The following is a 23632-nucleotide window of genomic DNA, read 5'->3' on the forward strand; positions in this document are numbered from 1 at the left end:
ACTGGTCGAATGGTCGGACACTTAGCATATTAGGCTTTTATTATATAGGATGCATACATATATTTTTTAAAAAAAACTTTAAAAAATACAATAGTGCCTGCACACCTACGTGTGTGTGTGTGTGTGTGTGTGTGTGTGTGTGTGTGTGTGTGTAAAGGATAAATGAGTACTTAAATGGAACTGGCCTAAGAAAGAATATGAGAGCCCAGCTGGTATGGCTCAGTGGTTGAGTGTTGACCTATGAACCAAGAGGTCACGGTTCAATTCCTGTCAGGGCACATGCCTGGGTTGTGGGCTCAATCTCTAGTAGGGGGTGTTCAGGAGGCAGCTGATCAATGATTCTCATCATTGATGTTTCTCTCTCTCTCTCCTTCTCCCTTCCTCTCTGAAATCAATAAAAACATATTTAAAAACAAAAACAAAAAAAGAGAAAGAATATGAGAGAAAAGAGAACTATTTTGACAACCAAAACTTCATTACTATCTCATAAAAAGTTACATGAAGAAGAATTCTTACCTGGCGTGTTATTACAAAATACGCGTACATTGCCATGGCACTTCCATAAGTGATGAAATAGGTGACAGGCTCCATGATGTCCCAGGAGTATTCCCACCAGGTAAGCCGGGCCAAAATGCCAAACTGTGTGGCCATGTAAGCAAGTCCACCCCATAGCACCAAAGTGGTCCTCTTCTCAGCTTTTCTGCTGATCTCAATTCGTACCTATGGGGCACACATGATCGATCAATCGTAAAGCACTTTGACATAGAATCAATATAAAACTCTTATTTAAACTGTTCTATGTTCACTAAAGAAACAGGACTCATAATCAAGATACAAGTTAGTCTCAGTTCTATCAAATATAGTTTGTCTTCCTAAATAGTACCTATAGTTCTCACTGAATAAGGTATTTAAAAGGCGTAATATTTATTTAGGGCACTGTTTTATGTTTCATCCTAGAAGTGGCTGAAAATATGGTGAACTACAGGAGTGAGTAAGTTAGTTTCAATAGTTCTTCATCCAACTACAAGATTATTTTCTTTGAAAAGAGGGAAATGAAAGCATGCAAATGTTCTCTCACTGTTCATATAAAATTTAATCTATTATCAGTTTTTACTCAAAGGGTTTACTAGGGAGGGGGCAGACCAGCACAGTGAGTCAGAGCATGGACTCTGGATTCAGATCGGAAGAGTTTAAGCCCTCATTGCAAATCATCATTAACTTCAGTATTGAGTTGCTCTGAGGATTAACAGAATACAGGTAAAATACTTACCATAATTCCTGGTAGATAGTAAATATACAGTATAGGATGATAATTACTTTATTATAGTTGACACATTAAAAATGCTTTACGTTTTGAAAATACCAAATTTAAAACTCCTCCCTCTTGACAACAGTTCCTTAAATTTAGTTTATCACAACTTTCTTGTTTTTAATCTTTATTGTTGAAAGTATTTACATATGTTCCTCCTTTTCCCCCATTAACCCCTATATCACAGCTTTCTAATGGTCTTAAGTTTAATAAGAACAACCTTGAGATATGTGTTGATTATTTTTAAAGAAATCAGAAAAAGCACAATATAAAGAGTATTTGTTCCCTTTGTTAATCTCTTATAGTCTAATTTCTTAAAATGAAAATGCTTATATAATCAAAAAATAAGAATGACACATGTTCATTCTAGAATACTCAGAAAAGTGTAAAAAATCAATCATAATCCTACTACTCTATTGGCATATCTTTCTCTACATATGTATGTATTTAAAATACATATGTATAACTATGAGCATAATACATTTAAAACTTGGATCACAGTATGTACTAATATGCTTACTTTTATAATTTCCTTTCCATAAAATATATGAATAGTTTTCTACAGCATATTAGGTCTACACAATCATGTTAAACAGCTGTATAATATTTGATATAATTCTTAACTTGATTAAAATCATTACCCACTATCCTCAGAACCTTTCTGATCAGCAGTTATTCCAAACTTTGTTGTAAAGGTGGTAAATCTGCGTAAGGGCAGACATTCAGACCTCAAAGCTTTAAGTCCATTATCAAGGCTCCAAACTATTTCTTTTTAAGTCTTTTCTTAGCTTTGATTGGAACTTTTTTTTGGTTCAGTCCCAAAAACTAGTGGACTAGTTTGATTGACACAGCTCAATTACATAAAAAAGCAAATTTAAAATGGAGGTAAATATGCTCTGAAAAAAAATATCAGTGAAGAGAAAAGTCAGAGGTTTGAATTTGTACCTTTTCCAGGGGTGCCAGTTGCTCTTTGAGATCCTCTAATCTTTCGATAAGCTCCCTCTCCTTGCTTAGCTGGTGCTGCTCGATGCAGAGTGTAGTGTATAGCTGCTGGACTAGTGTTTTTACGTCGTTCAGCGTTGCTGCATTTTCATGGCTTAAGAGGTCTGAAAGGAAAAGGTTACTTTTTAAAAAAATGTATGCCTTAAGTGAAGAGTTGCTATTCTTGGGGCTATTAGACAATTAAGAACAAGGCACATTCATCCACAATAGGGATCTCACTTTCAGTGTGAAACTGAAGGAAAGTAATATTTCTTTTTAAAAAAAGGAGGTATCTACAAATCATAGAAAGTATATTCATATTTGGGCAACTTGAAAATTTTGAAACCAACATTCACCATTATATTTTTAGATGTTTAAATGTTACATATGAGGCTACAAATAATAACCTTCATTAGATAAAAATAAAAAATGAAGACAGTATGTTAAAAACAAGAAGAGAGGTTTAAAATCAATCTTATTATCATGCTTATTAAAATGCTGATCTATAATTTATCTATGGCCTTACCATTTTAATTGATGATTTTTCCCCCTTTAGTACTATCTGAAGAAAAGCTAAAGTATTTCAAATTTGCACATATAAAGGTATAAATAAAAATATCATTATTCTAATAATCTTAGCTCCCATACATCTTCCCCCTAGCATACAACTTTTATTTATTTCTGTTGGGAAAAGACACAGAATAGCTGTATGGACCTCAATATCATGCTCTAAAGGACATGAAGTTATAAAGATTGAAAGGGTAAAAGATTAAATTCTTTGATTCATTATCCTCTTCAGTGAGTAGGATGTGTTTCCAGAAATCTAAAAATTATGTTGTGAGAACTTAATAAAAATCCAGCTGATTTCAGCTGCCATTTATTAAAGCACTACAAATAAAGCTTTTGTTTTAGAATATTAGCCTTATTGTGCCATTTTCTTAAGTTCAGCCCTTTTCTAAATAAAAATAAACTACAACCAGAATTAACTATATAGTTAAAAAAAGAATTTTTATTAAATTTATTGGGGTGACACTGGTTCATAGGATCATATAAGTTTCAAGTATTCATTTCTGTGATACATGATCTATATATAGCATTGTGTGCCCACCACCCAAAGTCAAATAATCTCCCGTCACCATATATTTGGCCCCTTTACCCTTTACTACCTCCCCACCCCCTTCTCTCTGGTAACTACCATACTGTTATCTGTGAAATAATCTTCAAAAACATCCTTTAGTACAGTTAACACAGAAAGTCAATCAATAAAAATTCAAATAAGGGTAGCAAATTGGATTAGAGAAGAGCTGATATAGTAAAATGGATGAGCATAGAGTCTTGCACACTTTGAACTCTAGAAGTCATCTATGTCAACAGGGTCTTCTTTGCACTAAAGTTGCAGCTCACATGTGCATTCAGCTTTACACTTTCCAGCTACCAGAAGAGGAAACTGCACTCTAGAAAGAAGTAACTTGTCTAGAATTTCACAGAGAGGTGGCAGCATCCCTCGGGATTTCTCTATCAGCCCTCTTTTGCTAATCCTTACCCTAACGGTTGGATGTATCTGAATTTCCAGGTTCTTTGGCAAGCTTTGATTTGTCCATCTGTGTCACTGCTTAAAAATTGGTGACTATTCTCCCATCTTCCAAGCTCCCTTTTCAGACTCCTACTTCTTCAGCTTCATACAACTAACTGTACAAGGTTTAATTCCTATACTAAGTCTTTTATTCCATAACTAGAGGCCCGGTGCACGAAATTCATGCACAGGGGGAGGGGGTGTCCCTCAGCCCAGCCTGCACCCTCTCCAATCTGGGACCCCTCGAGGGATGTCCCACTGCCCATTTAGGGCAGTGGGACATCCCTCTCACAATCCAGTACTGCTGGCTCCCAACTGCTCACCTGCCTGCCTTCCTGATTGCCCCTAACCACTTCTGCCTGCCAGCCTAATCACCCCCTAACCACTGCCCTGCCAGCCTGATTGATGTCTAACTGCTCCCCTGCCAGCCTGTTTGCCCCCAACTTCCCTCTTCTGCCGGCCTGGTCACCCCAACTGCCCTCCCCTGCAGGCTTGATTGCCCCCAACTGCCCTCCCTTGCAGGCCTGGTCCCTCCCAACTGCCCTCCCCTGCTGGCCATCTTGTGGTGGCCATCTTGTGTCCACATGGGGGCAGGATCTTTGAGCACATGGGGGCAGCTATTTTGATCTTTTGTGTTGGAGTGATGGTCAATCTGCATATTACTCTTTTATTAGATAGGATAGAGGCCTGGTGCATGGGTGGGGGCCAGCTGGTTTGCCCTGAAGGGTGTCCAGGATCAGGTTGGGGGTTCCCTTGGGGTGTGGGGCGGCCTGGGTGAGGGGCCTGTGGTGGTTTGCAGGTGGGCCATGCCCCCGACGACCCAAGTGGAGGCCCTGGTATCTGGGATATATTTATCTTCTACAATTGAAACTTTGTAGCCTGGAGCAAAGCCAAGCCTTCTGCTCGCTCAGTGGCGGCAGCCATTTCTGTTGGAGTTTATTCACCTTCTATAATTGAAACTTTGTAGCCTGGAGTGGAGGCCTAGGCCGGGCAGGGTGTGTGGAAAGCTTGGCTTCCTCCATTGCCGGGGAAACCCAAGCCTCCCTCCTGCTCTCTGTGGCGGCAGCCATCTTGGTTGGGGTTAATTTGCATAGGTGCTCTGATTGGTTGGTGGGCGTGGCCGGTGGGTGTAGTGGAGTGATGGTTAATTTGCATATTACGCTTTTATTAGGTAGGATATTCATGTGGCTGCTTCCCCAATTGAACTCCGACTGATACAAACATTATGCATTATATGCTACTATTTACATAAAAAGGGAAAAAAGATTATGTATTTATATTTTCTTACAGGTGCACTGACTATCTCGGGTAGGAAACAAAAGGAACTAAGAATGGTGCTTGCAGGTATAGAGGAGGAAAGGGTGACACTGGAACAGGGATGAGAAAACTTTTCCCATACATCCTTGTCTTTGGGAGCTGAACTTGTGAATGTGTTATCTAGTCAAGACAAATTAAAAAAATTAATGTGCAACCACAATACCTTCTAATAAGAATTAAAAGACTATAAAATGATAATTCATAGAAAATCAATCTCATAGATGTCCAATTCTAGACTGGGCTGAAAACTGAGTTATCTTTCAGGTAGGCATCAGTAAAGGCCTACTAAACTCAAGGGACTAGGCTTTATTTCGACAGGAAGAATATGGTTCCAAGTATTATCCTGGTGAAGGAAAACAAACATCTCAAAAAATTGACCTCCAAAAATCTGCCTACATAACTGGAGATGAAATTACAGAAAAAGGGAAGATAAATCTAATAGTTTAACAACAACACTTTGGGGGGATTAGTGTATGCTTCACTAAAAATGCAACCAGATGCTTATTAATGTTTCTGCACATGTCATCAGTGCCAGGAAAAGTAAGGTACAGAAAGGCAGGGAGATGTGCTAATATGATGGAGACTGAAAAGTCTTTCCAGCTACTAGAATGGTTTGAGAAGGACTTCAGCTACTTGGTCTCTTATAAGCCTTTTGTTATTGTTGGTATTTGGTTTGCCTGTACAACCTTTTCTCTCAAATTATTTACATCATTCAGATAGAAGTAAGGTCTCCAATATCCTCTGGATGGATGAATGGAGAAAAGGGCTCAGAGATGCCAATTAAATGATTCTCTTCAGCACACAAACTTTCAACCACTAGTAATATAGGGGATATTTTCTTCTTCCCCAAGACTAAGAGGAAGATAGGTAATTACTACTTCAACATGGACTGGGATAATAGACTTTTTATGCTCCCTTTACATATTCTTCCCTCCATTCTAGATTTGATTAGGTTATAAGATAATCTAATTGCTAAAATAGTTGCTCCTCTCATCTTGCAGTGGTCAGAGGGGAATCTAGCCATATACAGCTACAGTAAGCAAAAAAATGCAATGGAACTCAAAACTAGCCTTACTGCTTTGACCTGTCCCTTGTTCATTTCAGTTTTTTCCTGCCTCATCCCTCCAATTTTGGGGTTACGTATAAGATTTGTATATACTTAAGGATCTATAATACCCAAGGACTGCCACATAAACATTAAATGTGGCTATATTAGATCCTATATGAATGAGCCTCTATCCTCAAGGACTGTTGGAAGTGTGTGAAGATCAGGTTTACTGGCACACAACATTCCTAGGGCATTGTTAGTTCTAAAGTGCTATCCATAACAGGGAAAAGGAAAATAGGAGAGCCGTGTGAAAGCTAAGGGGTAACAAATGAGTAAAAACACAAATGTGTCAGAACTTTAAAAACTGTCCTGGAAACGTTTTTCTTCATTAACTATTTTAATTTTTATTGGACGAAGCAGATTTGTTTCTCCTCATTATCCGACACCCAAGACCTAGTGCCTTTATTTTCTTTTCACTAAAAGAGTTACAGTGTGGGGAAGAGAAATATGTGTCCTCATCTGGATGACTGGCATCCCTCTCGAGCACAGAAAGTCAACCTGCTCTCTTTCTCAGTGCAACTGAAAAAGTGTGGTGACTCGGATGCCAGCAGGATCTTCCTTGGTGAGAGGAAGATAATACACTGGCAACAAAATTAAAACCTATTTTACATTTTATCAAAAGAAAAAAAGATTTTCTTTACTATGTTTTAAAAGGCGGGGGAAACAAAAAGTTTATGGACTTAAAATAGATTGAGCTTCTGTGAGAAAAGGTATCTAATGGCATAATCTCTCATCGGCTAATTAACAGAGCTGAGAGAGCTTTCATGTGTGAATTTAAATGTTAAAAAGGTCTTTTAAAATAGACTTTGACCCTTGCAATCTTTACAGTCCAATTGACTTGTAGGGAAGCTGGGTAGATTATTTCACAATTCTGAGATACAGATAAAGTAGAATTGTTAGGCTGCCAAATTGATTACCAGGGAATCAAATATAATTTTTTCCCTATTCAATTTCTAACTTTCCTTTCCTTATTCAACTTGGGAATGACCCACTTTTAAAAACTAAAACATTCATTTCTGTTTTAAAAACCTAGTATTAGATAAGATGGTTGAAATTACTAATTGACTAAAATACCTTGGTTTTTTTTTTAAAATCCTCATCAGAGGTTATTTTTTCTTTTTTCTTTTTTTTTTTTCCTTAGAGAGAGTGGAAGGGAGGGAGCAGGGGTGGTGGTGAGGTGAGTGAGAGAGAGAGAGAGAGAGAGAGCGAGAGAGAGAGAAACATCGAGGTGAGGGACACATTGACTATTTGCCTTCTGCACAAGCCTGCCCAGGGCTGGGGATCAAACTGCAACTGAGATACTTGCCCTGGACCAGGAATTGAACCCACAACCCTTCCATCTGCAGGCCAACAGTCTAACCACTGAGAAAAACCAGCCAGGGCAAAATAGCTGTAGTTTTTAAAATATATATATTTTTAAAAATTTGATTTCAGAGAGGAAGGGAAAGGAAGAAAGAGAAACATCAAGGATGAGAGAGAATCATTGATCAGCTGCCTTCTTCATGCCCCCTACTGGGGATCGAACCCACAAACTGAGCATGTGCCCTGACCGAAAATTGAACTATGACCTCCTGGTTCATAGGTTGACACTCAATTGCTGAGCCACATCAGCTGGGCATACCTCTAGTTTTTGACAATATATGGAAGCTCATATCTTAACTTTACTCATTGTTAAACTTTATATAGGAATACATTAATCAACTTAAAAAGTTTACTAATACAGTAGGTTCTCGGGTAACATCGGAGATCTGTTCCTACAGCGCGATTTTCGCCATAAGTCGGACCCACCTACATAAGCACCTACGTCACTCACATGGAGCACATACACAGCAGTAATGAAGTGAAACAGTAAAAAAAATTTAAAAGAAAGATAACAATTCCTGACCTTTACTTGTGGTAAATAAATAATAAAAAACAAAAAGCACATATGTACATACATCGAAATGACGGAACTTCTTTTTATAAATAAATGGGAGATGGCAATGTAACCACAAACCGATGTACATTGAGTCCGACGTAACCTGAGGACTTTCTGTACAATAGAAACTCGAAATAGAATGAACTCTTTAATTCACATACAAACACAAAATAAGAAAGTATAATGCCCTCAAGGTCCATCAGGTCAGAAATGGCAGGATTTCCTTTCTTCTCATAGCTAAATGTATATTCCACATGATGTGTATACCACATCTTCTTTATCCATTCATCCATATATGGACACTTAGGTTGTTTCCATACCTTGGCTATTGTGAATAATGCTGCAGTGACCATGGGAGTGCAGATGTCTCTTTGAGATCCTGATTTCATTTCCCCCCAAAAGCGGGATTGCTGGATCATGTGGTATTTCTATGTTGATCAAAGGGTACTAAGAAGGCTAACCCCTATTTTGCAAAACTACTATTTGAAATTCTCTGCTATTTTTTAGACAGCCCCTTATTCTGAAAAAATAACTTTGCTTTCCAGCCTGCTTGAATAATAAGGAAGATAAACTTAGCTGCGTGACCTTGTAGGCCAGAGACTAGATACGCCCATACTCTCATGCCATGCCAGATGTTTTTTTTAATTGGATAGAACTGTGTTGTTTTCAAGGCCACAAGCTTCCAGCGAGATAACCACTAAACACACATAGGGCTGGCTCTTTAATAAAAAGAAAAATTCTGCTTGTTTGCTCTGCTTAGAATTTGAATTCATTTTTCTCTAAGCCCACCGGTGTACTGTATATTAAAGTGTGACTCCAAACTCTCTAAGCATTGCTTGATTTTTTTCCAGTTTTCTGCAATTGTACCAAGCTTCCGATTATATGGATGAGTAAGTTCTGAGGATCTAATGTACAACATGGTGACTATAGTTAACAATACTGTAATGCAAGCATGTCAAACTCGCGGCCCATGGGCCACATGCGGCCCACAATGAATATTTTTGCGGCCCAGCCAATATAACGGTATGTAAGAAACATTTTAATAAAAATTCATAACTTAATTTTTACGATATCCTGTTATATGTAACTAGCGTTCCCGTTGCAGGAAAAATCCTGCAATAGGGTTTCCTGCTGCACTCTACCCCGCCCTGCCTGCTCTCCTCCCTTGTCCCCCGCCCCGCGTTCTCCGCCAGCCCCCCAGTTTTTCTCCCCTCCGGCCTGCCAGCCCGCTCTCCTTCCTTCTCCCCTGGCCCCGCCTCCGCTCCTCCCTTGTCCCCTGCCCCGCGTTCTCCGCCAGCCCCCCTGCTTTTCTCCCCCCGGCCCCACCAGCCCGCTCTCCTTCCTCTTCCCTGGCCCCGCCTCCGCTCCTCCCTTCTCCCCTGCCCCGCCTTCTCTACCAGCCCGCTCTCCTTCCTTCTCCCCCAGCCCCGCCTCCGCTCCTCCCTTCTCCCCCAGCCCCGCCTCCGCTCCTCCCTTCTTCTCCCCCTGGCTTGCTTGCTTCTTTGCAGCTTTGCTCCCTTCTGCAGCTCTTGGCTTTCTACACTGTCTTGATATGCAAATTAGCCGCCATCTTTGTTGGGATAATTTGCATATTTGTCCTGATTGGTTGGTGGGTGTGGCTTGGCTGGTGGGCGTGGCTTGGGCATAGCGAAGGTGCGGTCAATTTGCATATTTGTCTATTATTAGATAGGATTATTAATAATGAACTACAACGTTCACTAGTGACTGATTACTATAATCGTGTTGTAGTCATTTCCCTTACACACCTTACGCGCAGGTGCACCATTTCTCTCCACTAATACTAGCAGCAAATATTTTAGCAGCCGATTGCCACGTCATTAGTCTTGTACTGACTTGTTTGGTGTGCACAAGAGGAAATATTTTGCTTTTGCAGAACAAGAAAAATAGGTTTATTTGTGTTATGCTTATTAATTTGTGCAGTTATTCAGTGTCTGGTAAGTTAATGTTCAAGAAAAAATATCAATTTTTATTAAAATGTTCTATTATTTTATGTTAACGATTACTTATTTCAGCCCTTTGTATTCAGCATGTCTCTATAGAAATAAACCTACATTTCTATGAAAATTGAAGATTTTGTTTTTTTGTGGCCCACATAAACTTACACCTTGTTTATTTGGCCCGTGTTAGTCTTTGAGTTTGACATGCTTGCAGTAATGTATACTTGAAAGTTACTAAGAGAATAAATCTTAAATATTCTGACCACAAAAAAAGAAATTATAATTATGCTAGGTGATGGAGGCACTAACTACTCCTATTATGATCTTTTCACAGTATAGAAGTGTATCAATCCATTACACTGCACACCTTAAACTCACACAATGTTGTATGTCAATTATATGTTAATAAAGCTTGGGGGAAAAGGAACAAATTTAAATAGCACAACAAAAACTGAATAAAATAAAAATGTATTTCTGTTATTTTAAAGATAATTTTTAGTACAAGAATCAGGGAATAAAGAAGAAAAACATATAAGTATAGCTAATATATAGCTAACAATCCCTGGTCTACATGTTCACTTATTCCAAGTTACTAAAGTCTGATTCAGGAATACCTTAATATTTTAAAGAATACTTTCCCATCTTTACTATACTTTTCTACATTTTTTTTTCTAAGCTAGTTGGCACCCTTCTCAAGTACAGAAAGTCAACCTGCTCTCTTTTTTGATGCACCTGAAAAATGTGTGGTGACTTGGATGCCATCAATATTTTCCTCAGACAGGGAGAGGAAGAGAATATCGTGGAAATAAAATTTTACATTTTATCAAAGAAAAAAGATTTTCTCTATTCTGTTTTAAAAGGTGGGGGAAACAATACGTTTATGGACTTAAAACAGTATTGTTTGAGCTTCTGTGAGAAAGGGTATCTAATGTCTCAACTAGCTTAAACACAGAGGAGATTCTGGCCTCTGAAAAATCAAAATGCTACCAAGTTAACTCATTTAATTCACTCAAGTAGAATGACCACCTGAGTCAATCAGGGTTACAATATCACAGTAACATTTGTAAAGAAAAGGAATCAGAAGAACTCAGGAACTAGATTAATCACTCCTGGTTGGCTGGGAGTTGAAGAAAGAAAGAATAGGATCATTAAAGGCTTCATAGAAGAGCTGACATTGACAATTTTGACATAAGGAAACGAGGTTAGGAAGAAAGGAGACAGGTACCAGTATCTTAGGCAGAGAAAAGATGAGCAAACACTCAGATGGCAAAGAATTGGACATAGTTTAGGAACAAAGGGACACAGGGTGGAGGAAAAGCAGGCAACATGTAAGAGAGAAAGAGAAAAATTTTAAAGGTAGATGTGGACCAGAGTTTGGAGGCATTCAATACTTAGATTTTTACTCAGATCTTTTTCTATATTAGTCACAATTCTCAAAAGCAGAATTGAAAAGTGGAGATGTCCTAGTAGGCTGGTAGAGGGATGGTAGTGATGGAAGGAGCATTAAGAATACTAGTCAGTAACAATAAGTATCAAGGATAAAGAGAGAAAAGTAGATATAACTCAATATGTTACTTTAGAGGGCTATTGAGCATCAGTACTGTGCAGAGCCACATTGGAGCCTGGGGTAAAAGAAAAATCAGCAACATTGACTATGTTGTTATTTAAATTTTTGATATTTTGTTCATCATGTCTTTTAATTAACAGTTTTCTTGTAAATTTATTTATTTTGACTACTAAGTTTTTAGGCTCCCTTTTAAAATTTACTCCTGAGGCAAGTACCTCACTGTTTTGCATAAAAGCATATATATGTCAGAAGTTCCTAAGGTCTATTATTGTATAACTAGAGGCCCGGTGCATAAAATTCGTGCGGGGGGGCGGGTGTCTCTCAGCCCAGCCTGCACCCTCTCCAATCTGGGACATCCCTCTCACAATCCAGGACTGCTGGCTCCCAACTGCTCACCTGCCTGCCTTCCAGTTTGCCCCTAACCGCTTATGCCTGCTAGCCTTATCACCCCCTAACCAATCCCCTGCCAGCCTGATTGATGCCTAACTGCTCCCCTTCCAGCCTGTTTGCCCCTAACTGCCCTCCCCTGCAGGACTGGTCACCCCTAACTGCCCTCCCCTGCAGGCCTGGTCACCCCTATCTGCCCTCCCCTGCAGGCCTGGTCCCCCCCAACTGCTCTCCCCTGCAGGTCTGGGTCCCCCCCAACTGCCCTTCCCTGCAGGCCCAGTCGCCCCCAACTTCCCTCCTCTGCCGGCCCGGTCACCCCTAACTGCCCTCCCCTGCAGGCTTGATCGCCCCCAACTGTCCTCCCTTGCAGGCCTGGTCCCTCCCAACTGCCCTCCCCTGCTGGCCATCTTGTGTCCACAAGGGGGCAGCCATCTTTGACCACATGGGGGAAGCCATCTTGTGTGTTAGAGTGATGGTCAATTTGCATATTACTCTTTTATTAGATAGGATAATTGACTTTCAGGCTGCTGACTTTGAACTATAAAAAAAAGGATTAATTCTCATTACAAATGTTTAAGAGCACAGGGAAGTCCCTAATTTATTTTAAAAAGACCTCCCCCCCCCATAATGTTATTAAAATAATATGACTTTTAGCCTGTATGGAGGGAAGAAGCTTAAGTTATGTAGAACATTCACTTATGTGAACCAGTGGCAATATCAGATAATAAGCTTTCTCATGTTTAGGGAGAATTTAAGTTTTAGTCAATGTACTGGCTAAGTGCCAGGTACTCAAGGAGTTCTTCAACTGAAACAGAGTCTGCATGTAAACCCGTCAGTGTTCTTGGAATACTGCCTGTTTCTCAAGGTTATCCAGGGAAAAGTTAAGTTCTTTCCAAAAGCCCTTCCCTCATTCCTCTGACCTTATCAAGGTTACTTTTTACCTCTCTTTGGTGGTCGGACATGATATGTTAAGTCGTTAATGACCAGCTTAAAGTCATCAAGGAGGAGGAGATCTATCCCTGTTGAGGCAGCAACTCGAACACCATCTGTGAAAAAAGTTTAATGTGAAAAGGTAAACTTGTCCTATGTCCATAATTATTTAAGAATGGTCATGAAAAAGTAATCCTCAAAATAGATTTTAAGAATGATGTCTCTCTTAATTGCAGTTAACTTTTTGCCTCGTCCCCAAGTCTATGCTAAACAAAGCTTATACTATTATCTGAGACCATGCTAAACAAAGTTTATGCTATTCTCTGAGACTTTTTGTTTTCATGGCCTCAAGCCTGTGAAGATTTAACGACATAGTTTTCCGGGAGAACTTCATGAACAAGTGAAATAATTATATAGATCTATAGGTGTCAGTTGGAAATCTAGGGTCACTGGGAGAGCTGCACGGGCGTCTTATATTTGTCTGTAATGGAAGGTGGGTGAGTAAAAAAACAACATTTTCTATTATGTGGTACTTTTCAGTATGGTCACTGATTAGATGCCAATAATTCGTTAGGGATGAATGCTAGGGCTAGCCAAGTATACCAAGCTGGTCTACTAGTTATACTACTTCATGAATTGAGTATTAAGTATATCTAAAATATTTATAGCATAGAAATGTGGCAAATTGTTAATAACTGGTGAATTCAAGTGAAGGGTAAGTGGGTACTTATTGTACTAATGTGGATTTAAAATGTTTCAAAGTAAAAATGAGGAAAATATGTAAAGCACTTAAAAACAAATAAGTAAAATGGGTGTCATGTCAAATGGGAATTTTTGGTGCCTTATTTTATATTCTTTTCAAGTATACATGTTTTTATTTTGGTAAATCTTTATGTGAAAGACATAAGAAAATCTAAAAAGAAGTCCTAATATTTCATATCTCCAGAGATGAGGAGTCAACCACTGGAAAAATTTATTTTATGCCTAAGGCAATGATGAAAGGTCTTAATAATATACAGTGCCCACAGCATTATATGTGAGGTGCGCTTGAATGAGACTCTCTGTGCATATATATTTGTTAAAACTGAACAGTTATATCTGAGAACCACTTTCACTCCTGCTGACATTTGCTAAGCAAAGAAAGTTAAGAGTAAGAGATTCTTTTGCAGAAACCTGTGTGTGTGTGGGGGGGGCAGGGGGGGGCGGGGTGTGGTTTGGGGAAATGGATGGGTGGGAATTAATAATGAAGGTGACTGTACCTGGTGAGTAGATTGCAACTCTGTCAATTCCCCGATCCTCTTCTTGTAGTTGTCGTAAAAACACACCAACAGAGTCTGAGATAGGTTTGAGTGTGAACTGGCAGCGTTCACGCCGGGATGGTAGCCTCACAGATATCACAGGTAACCCATTTTGATACACCACTGTCACATCTGAATGAAAAAGACCCCCAATTATATGAAAGTTAGATTCATTATAAGTTACAGCTATATTCTTACCATTCTTACTAGTATATGGGATCTGTTATTATAAGTGTGGTTTAAAATGTTTTCAAAGGTTTAAGAATATGTCCTTTAGCTTTAGTTGACAGTTATTCTGGGAATTAGAATCACACAACTCACTTTTCAGAAAAATGGAAACATGCAAAGGATTATCTTCTAAGTGGATCAAGGAAAAGCTTTCTTAGGAATTTGAGGTAAAGTTTTTGGTATTGCTGAACAACTTTACCTGGTTCCGTTTATTAAGATTTTATTAGGTAGTCAGAGATTGCTAGCTGACTCCATAACCTATAGGAAGTGGCTCTTGGGAGCCAGAGCTTTCAAGAAGCCCTGGGGAACTAATGATATCTTAAAGTACACCAATAAGGGAGATTCTTGTTCAAGAATACAACTCATATTTATAGTACAATATTATATCCAAGGTACTTGATAACTAAGCATTCTCTTACACAACATGGACATATTATGAAATAATAAAAAACAGTTCCTTTTATATTCTCCTGAACATCTTCCTGAGCTTAGAGAGAAGCCAAAGATGAACTATTTGGCATTTTCTAACAAAAAGTTAATAAAGGAGATATTATTATAAGCTGTACAACTGAAAGAATTTTCTACAACAGTATGGCACAGAATTCCTTATTTCCTTATCTTTTTCCTCACTACTCTTGATTTGCAGAGCCTGTCATTAAAACAAATGTCAGAATAACTCAAAGTAATTTTCAAATGAATTTTTAAAAATAAATTAATTTTGAACCAGTTTTCTTCACATAAGCAATCAAATATTTAAAGATAAGTTAGCACCAAGGAAGGAAAACAGGTTTCAGAGTCAAATCTGGGCTGGAATTCTGGCTAACTTTGGACATCTTATATAAATTCTCTGAGCCTCACTTTTTCATATATAAGCTGGGTTTAATCCCTAACTGATAGAGTTGTTATGAGGAATCCTATATAATAAAAGGCTAATATGCAAATTGACTGAATGGCAGAATGACCGGTCACTATGATGCGCTCTGACCACCAGGGGGCAGACGCTCAATGCAGGAGCTGCCCCCTCGTGGTCAGTACGCTCCCACAGGGGGAGCACTGCTCAGCCAGAAGCCGGGCTCATGGCTGGTGAGTGCAGCGGCGGTGGCGGGAGCCTCTCTCACCTCCGTGGCAGTGCTAAGTATGTCCGACTGCTGGCTTAGGCCCGCTCCCAATGTGGGGAGCGGGCCTAAGCCATCAGTCAGACATCCCCCAAGGGCTCTTGGACTGCAAGAGGGCACAAGTCGGACTGAGAGTCCCCCTCCCCCGAGTGCACAAATTACATGCATGGGGCCTCTAGTAAATAAAATAAACCATTTAAAACACTTAGCACACTGATTGATACATAGTGATATCATTGCCTCATTTGTTTTTTTTTTTAAGAATCAAAAGATACATTCTATAATGTTTCTAAGGATTCATATCCCTCAAAATTGATAAGTTGAGAGGAAATGTATGTAGATTCAAGTTCTGGAGACCCCAAATGCATCGAAGTTTCCATAGTCATTTACACCTTATTTTCTTACCTATCTAGTAATTTATAAGGTCTAAAATGTATACAAAAGTCTCACTCTAAATTCTTTCATGACTTAAATTTTAAAGCAACCTTTATTAAGGCATAGCTTATAAATAAAAAACAAAACACTATTTTAAATGAATGTTTGATGAGTTTTGACACAATAATAAAAATTCCCTTGAGCCCCATCCCAGTTAATCTCTAGGCAACCAGTTTTGATTTTTGTCACCATATTTTTCTAGTTTCATAACACTAGAATCATATATTATATACACATTTTTTAAACCTGGCTTCTTTCTCTCAGCATGATTTTGATATTCATGTTGCTGTATGCATTAGTAGTTCATTCATTTTTATTGCTGATAGTATTTCACTGTATGGATACACTATAATTTATTTATCCATTCACCTATTGATTGTGGTATACCTTTTCTCATCCTTTTACTTTTAACCTATCCATGTCTTCATACTTAAAGTGGGTTTCCGCCCTGGCCAGTGTGGCTCATCCCGTGCACTGAAAGGTTGCAGGTTAGATTCCTGGTCAGGGCACATGCCCAGGTTGTGGGCTTGATCCCAGCAGAGAGCATGCAGGGGGTGTGAAAGAAAAACTCCCTTTCACTTCCTCTCTCTAAAAAACATCAATAAAAATATTTTAAAAAATAAAGTGGGTTTCCCTTACACAGCATATACTTAGGTCTTGCTATTTTATCCAATCTGACCATCTCTGCCTTTCAACTAAAGTGTGTATATTATTTGCATTTAATAAATTATAAGTATAGTTGGATATAAGTCCACCCACCATCTTGATACTTAATTTTTGACCTAAGTGTTCTTTCTTCTACTTTTCCTATATTCTTGCCATCCATCTTTTAGATTTAACTGAGGGTTTTTTTGTTGTTTTTTTTAAATTCATCTAAGAGAGAGAGGAAAGAAGGAAGGGAGGGGGAGAGAGAGAGAGAGAAATATCAATGTGAGAGAGAAACATTGATCAGTCCATCAGCCAATAGCACCCTGACCGGGAATCAAACCCTCAACCTTTTTGGTGTATGGGATGATGCTTCAACTGAGCCACATTGACCAGGGATTAATTATTTTTTATGATTATGTTTAATCTCTACTAATGGCTTATTAACTATACCTTCTCATGTTTTTAGGGGAGTTACTCTACAGCAGGTGTTGGAAAACTTTTTCTGTAAAGAGCTAGATAATAAATATTTTGGCCATTGTGGGCCATAAGATCTTTGTTCCAACTGCAGACTCTGCACTGTGGTGCAAAAGCAGCCTTAGGCAACACGTAAACAAATGGGCATGGCTGTGTCCCAACAAACTTTTTCTACAAAAATAAGCAGTGAGCAGGATTTGGCTTACTGGGTTTGCTGAACCCTGTTCTAGGGTTTACAACATACACATTTAACTTATCACAGTTAATTTTCAAATAATTTATGCCATTTTAGGTATAGCGCAGTGGACGCTACAACAGTATATTTCCATTCCCCTTGCTTTGTAGTATCATATATTTTACTAGAGGCCCGGTGCACGAAATTTGTGCACTGGAGGGGGGGGTCCCTCAGCCCGGCCTGTGCCCACTCGCAGTCTGGGACCCCTTGGGGGATGTCAGTCTCACAGTCCGGGACCCCTCACTCCTTACCGCCCACCTGCTCGCTCCTTACCACTCGGCTTGCTGCTCCTTAGTGCTGCCACAGATGTGGGAGTGGCTCCTGCCACTGCCGCTGTGAGCCCAGCTTCTGGCTGAGCGGCACTCTCCTGTTGGAGTGCACTGACCACAAGGGGGTAGCTCCTGCATTAAACATCTGCCCCCTGGTGGTCAGTGTGCATCATAGTGATTGGTTGTTCTGGTCGTTCCACCATAATGGTCGCTTAGGCTTTTATTATATAGATGAAACTACCTGACAGTCAATGTGCCTCCCTGAGGGGTCCCGGATTGCGAGAGGGCGCAGGCCAGGCCGAGGGACTCCACTGGTGCACGATCGAGGCCAGGGAGGGATGTGGGAGGTTGGCCAGCTGGGGAGGAACAGTGGGAGGGCTCCAAGGTATGTCCGGCCCATCTTGCTCAGTTCCGATTGGCCAGACCCCAGCAGCAAGCTAAACTACTGGTTGGAGCATCTGCCCCCTGTTGGTCAGTGCACATCATAGCAACTGGTCAACTGGTCGACTGTCTGCCCCCTGATGGTCAGTGCATGTCATAGCGAGTGGTTGAGCAGCCTTAGCATATCATTAGCATATTACACTTTGATTGGTTGAACAGACGACCAGACACTTAGCATATTAGGCTTTTATTATATAGGATTTCTGTATGTTATAAGCCACACAATACATTATTTTTGCTTTGATATGTGATATTTTCAAGAAATTCTGAAATGAGGACAAATCTCTTTTATTTTTACACACATATTCATCCCTTTTGTATAGATCCAAATTTCCATTTAGTATTATTTTTTTTGCTCGAAGGGCTTCCTCAAACATTTCTTGATGTGCAGATGTTGCTGGCAACCAATTCTCTCAGCTTTGGCAAGTCAGAAAAAGGCTTTATTTCCCCTTCATTTTTGAAGAGAATTTTGCAAAAAATTCTACGTTGACAGATATTTTTTTCCTTTCAGCACTCTAAAGAACTATGTCTTCTGGTTTGCAAAGTATATATTTATCTTTGTTTCTCTGTATGTAATATGTCTTTTTAACTCTGACTCCTTTTAATATTTTCTCTTTATCATTGGTTTTAAACAAGTTTATTATAATTTTTCTTTCTATGTTATTCTTCGTGATTATTTTGCATGTGAGTCATTACATTTCTTCAAATTTGGGAGAATTTTGTCCATTATTCAAATATTTTTCCTGTTTCCTACACTTCTTCTTTTGGGATTCTAGTTACACTTAATATTAGTTCATGTGATACAGTGCACCGAGGTGCTTTTCATATTTTTGTTTTTGTTTTTCCCCTCTCAGCTTCATTTTGGGTAGTTTTAATTGTCATGAGCTTCAATGTCACTGACCTTTTCTTCAGTAGCATTTTATCTGCTGTCAATTACATCTGCACTGTTTTTCACTTCAGACATATTTTTCATCTCTAGAAGTTCCACTTGTTTTATTTTTATATCTTCTTTTTCTCTTCATGTTATGCTTATTTTTTTCTTTCTCTCCTCTGAATAGAAGGATCATATTTATAATAACTACTAGAAGCCCATTTGCACGAAGAGCTGGAAACCCAGGAATGTGCATTTGACCGGAATCCAACCTGGGATTCTTCAGTCTGCAGGCTGATGCTCTATCCACTGAGCCACACAAGCCAGGGCTAAACATATTTTTATTAATTTTTTTTAAGAGGGAGAGGAAGGGAAAGGGAGAGAGAGCTAGAAACATTGATAAGAGAGAACATTGATTGGCTGCCTCCTGCACGCCTCTCACCCGGGATTGAGCTCACTACTAAAGCATATTCTGTGACTGGGAAATTGAACCAGCAACCTCTTGGTGCATGGGTTGATGCTCAACCACTGAGCCACACTGGCTGGGCATTAAGTTACTTTCAAGTCTTTAAAAAAGTCTATTAGGATAGATCTAGAGAATCTTTTATTTGAGGGCCATTTTGGTTCCACTTCTAAGATATGGTTCTTCTGGGCGTTTCTACTAAATATTCATGTATTCGGTGCTGTCTTTTCCTTCTGGCTGGAGAGAAATCAAATGATTTCTGGCACTGTATGAGCACTGAAAATCATTCATTTTATAGCTCCTAGCAATTGTTTTCCTTGGAAGTTGTTCTGGCCTGGTCTTATGGTTTAGAATTTAGCTGAAGCCTCAACACAGGGTTAATCTCATTTGTTTCTCTTCTCTCAGATATCACAGTCCTGTGCAGTTGTCCAATGTCTAAAAACAGTTGGTTCACATATTTTGTCTGGTATTCTAGTTGTTGACAGCGGGACAACAATTTCCATGGCAGTTAATTCTTTGTGAAGACATGATTTTAATTTTTATATAAAAACTAAAAAGAAGCCAAGTCAAAAATCTTTTAGTTTAATCCTTTCAAAAGGGTAGTCTATGTTTCTAAGAAAGAAGATACCAGAAACAATAATGTGAACTTAACACACAGCACATACCATCTAAAGTTTTCAATATATAAAAATTTTGAAAATATAAAAATATATTCAATATATAAAAATATTTGAAATTTCTAATTTCTAAGAGAATCCTGAGCAATCCAGTGTTTTCTTAAAGTCAGAGCCACTAATATGAACATCTCTTTCTCTTCTGCAGGTAGTAATGATGATGATCTCATAAAACTAGGTGACTAACTTGTTCACCTGGTATTTTTCCCCTCAATTATTTCCTTTCCATATATGAAAAAAAAAAATTCAACTATAGATTTCAAAATTAGACTGAGTTGAATTTAAATAAAAGAAATCTATGACTCTTAAACACATATGGTATGGAAAATTTCACTAAAACATGTTTCACAGGTAAGTGCTTAAGGGTTACTATTTTAAAATAACCGAGAGAAAATTAGTCTTTCTCATGTACTTTAACTTTTTTCTTTAAAGACTGTGAAGCTTTTCAAAGGAATGAAATATGAAAGCTTTGAGAAACTACATGGAATAATACACTTCAGAACTGATAAAGCTTCATTATAATACTGCTTTTGAAATAAATCTGCAGGTCTCCTTCTTTCCCACATAATAAATCACAATGTAAATATTAGTTTTCTTGGTTTGCAACAAAAAAAAGGACAATTACCAAAGTTCCTCCAGTTTATCAATATCCAAAATAGCTGCTGGTTGTAGTTAAGTCACAATGGGCATTTCCAAGCTAATGACAGTTGTCTGCTATTATTCTCAGGAGACAGATATTCTTTTTTAAGTGTAAATTTCATCAGGTGACTCTTGGGTTGTTGTTTTTTTCATCTTTTGCTATTATTTCCATTTCAATAAAATAAGAAGTAAGCTATGTTTTACATCAGTGCGCTTCAAAGAAATCTAGAAATATGGGGCATCCAGTATAAATACTGAGAATAGAACATGACAGCAGATTTAGACATAAAAATAAAAAGACAAGGAATTTTCCAGACTAAAAGAAGTACAAGGCAAAAAAATATTTGGGTTTGAAGAAGGAATTATTTTTTTTAATGTATTTGGGGCAATAGGTATAAAAAAGTCATAAAATACAAATGCTTGTAATTTAGCCAATTGTTAAAAATGTTTATAAAAATGCATAGCAGGATGTTCGATTGGTGTTCAAAACAATGGGTAAAATCTCTAAAATATATTATGAACTTGACTATATCTTAAGGTCTTATGAAAGGGAACTGGTACAATAAGAAAGCACATGTGGAGTGTTTTCTGCAAAACTATTTAGAGCTGAACTTTATATGATGGATGATTCCAGTGGCTTATGTCTTACCATTGTCTCTTTCTTCCCTCTTTTTGTAATATTCTACATCAAGAATGTGAAATATAAGCATAACATTTTAGTGTTGGAAGGGCGAGGGAAATCACACAGACTAATGTCCTTCTTTTACAGGTAAGCAGAACTAAGTTGAGCAAGGTTAAATGATGGTGCTAAGGTCAGATAGTTCAACCCAAAGCCATTTTACAGCATCTAATGATGTTAACTACTCCTTCATTTTATAAAAAGCTTTCCTTTTTTCACACCCTTCTGGTTGTTTTTACCTTTCTGATTATACCTTCTAATTTTCCTTCATAGGCTCTTCCTGTGTTCACCCCTTAAGTTTCTAAGTGCTTTGTCCTAGACCTCTATGCTTCTCAATCCACACACTCTCCAGGCAATCTCATCGCCTTACAAAGTGTCAGCTACCATCTAAATGCTGATGTTCAAACCTACGGTAAATTCAATTGTTTGCTGGACAACTAGGTTTCCCACAGGCATACCCCAAACTCAAAAATCCTAAAACTAAATTAATCTTCTCCCAAACCGTCTCTGACATTTCTCATCTCAGTCAATAACACCATCATTACATAACTATGGCCCAATCCAGAAAATTGTCTGATATCCTTGACTCCTCTTGTGGATGAAAAAAGGGCCACGCACTAAACCTGCCGAGCTCAGGAGAGGCTTGCATGGTGGGCCTTACAAACTCAGGACCATGCAGGATGGCCTGAACATAAAAAATTCCTAAGTAAAAGCAGGTCGTGGTGGGTAGTTATGTCCTAGGCCTGTAGCTTCCTTGACACAGGTCAATCTTTACCTTAAGTGAGCCTTTTTTATTGTCTTTTTGCATCCAACAAAATGTATTTTTGAAATTTCAGAGTAATATTTTCCAGACCCCTCAAAACACAACCGCCCACACCAGAGCAGGAGACCACAGATCCCCTCATTGTTATCTTGTTGCCCACATACCCACCTCTATGTACTGCAAGTGTTTACTGAGGCAGATTAGTAAGAAGCTAGGAAAATTCCTTGGCAATTGGAATGCGGAAACTGTGATAGAGAGTTAAACAAACGGTTGAGCAATTAGCATCGAGCTAATAAATCACAAGAACTTATCTTCCCTAACCAAAGACACCTAAAAGCAGATAGTTTACATCTCTCCTCACCAACCAAAGAGCAGGTAGCTTAAATCACCCAAGTCAGGGAGATAGATAACAGAGTACCCAGTTAGTGCCATTAGTGTCAGACAAACCCAAAAAGGATGAAGTCAGGGGAATAAATAACACAACAGCCCCAAACACAAAGCCAAGACAAAGGTGAAGCTGACCAGATAATGAACTCAAACCCCACTATACACTCATTTTGATACACCGGCATATTAAAGGACATACCTAGAAAGCCGATAAATATTCTGATTAAGGCCTAAATTTTTCGCCTGCAGAAAACAGATAAAAGCCCTTAAGACAAAGAATGCCAGCATGTGCGCTGCCTTGAGCATTCGCACAGACACCAGACACGTATTTTCGCTTTCTTTCTCTTGAGCTCTAAGGGTTGCAACCAGGGAGCAGTGGGTAGCAGCAGTTGGTCCCAGGTTAACCCTTTGATCCTGTCTCCACGGGTCCTCCTTTTGCCTCTATGGACTTTTCAGCAAGCCAAGCAGCCCTGCCAGGCATGGCTCACTTCCTTTGCCTCTGTGACTTTTTCCCAGAGTTGAAGCAGCCCTGCCTCAGCTCACTTCCTTTGTCTCTGTGATCTTCCTGAGTCAAAGCAGCTCGGCCTTGGCTCAATCCTGTTGCTATGATCTTGCTGCTTCTATCCTAAGCCCTTCCATTGTCTCACTGTCCTAAGCTTTATTAAATGTACTCTCAAAATCACCTGGACTCATATCTTTGAAATCTTTCCTGCACAAAGTCAAGGACCCACACATCTAAGACCTGTGCTGGGACAAATTGCCTCAGCCCTGTCCCTTTCCAGTGGCATTTACTATGAAGTAACCACAAATGTAAAAGAAATATGTTTCTCCATTTTGCTTTTTATCCAATCCCAGAAATGTCCTCACTTTGCATTTTCCTACCTCCTTAATCTACCACCAGTGGATTTCATGTAACCCTCCCTTGTGTCTTCATTTATACTAATGTATAAAATAAGGTGCAAAAC

At 38.9% G+C, this 23632-nt stretch overlaps 1 protein-coding gene across 1 annotated transcript in view; it reads right to left on the reverse strand.

The window, feature by feature from the left end:
* Positions 1-23632, reverse strand: part of MCU (mitochondrial calcium uniporter) — a 195984-nt gene that overhangs the window by 12253 nt on the left and 160099 nt on the right. The window contains exons 3-6 of the mRNA XM_079793303.1: positions 14308-14478; positions 13060-13164; positions 2255-2415; positions 517-720 (exon numbers count right to left, since the gene is read on the reverse strand). Coding sequence (XP_079649429.1) covers positions 517-720; positions 2255-2415; positions 13060-13164; positions 14308-14478 — 641 coding nt within the window. The remainder of the gene's footprint in view (positions 1-516; positions 721-2254; positions 2416-13059; positions 13165-14307; positions 14479-23632) is intronic.

Source organism: Cnephaeus nilssonii (assembly GCF_951640355.1).
Source record: "Cnephaeus nilssonii genome assembly, chromosome: 16".
Taxonomy (NCBI): domain Eukaryota; kingdom Metazoa; phylum Chordata; class Mammalia; order Chiroptera; family Vespertilionidae; genus Cnephaeus; species Cnephaeus nilssonii.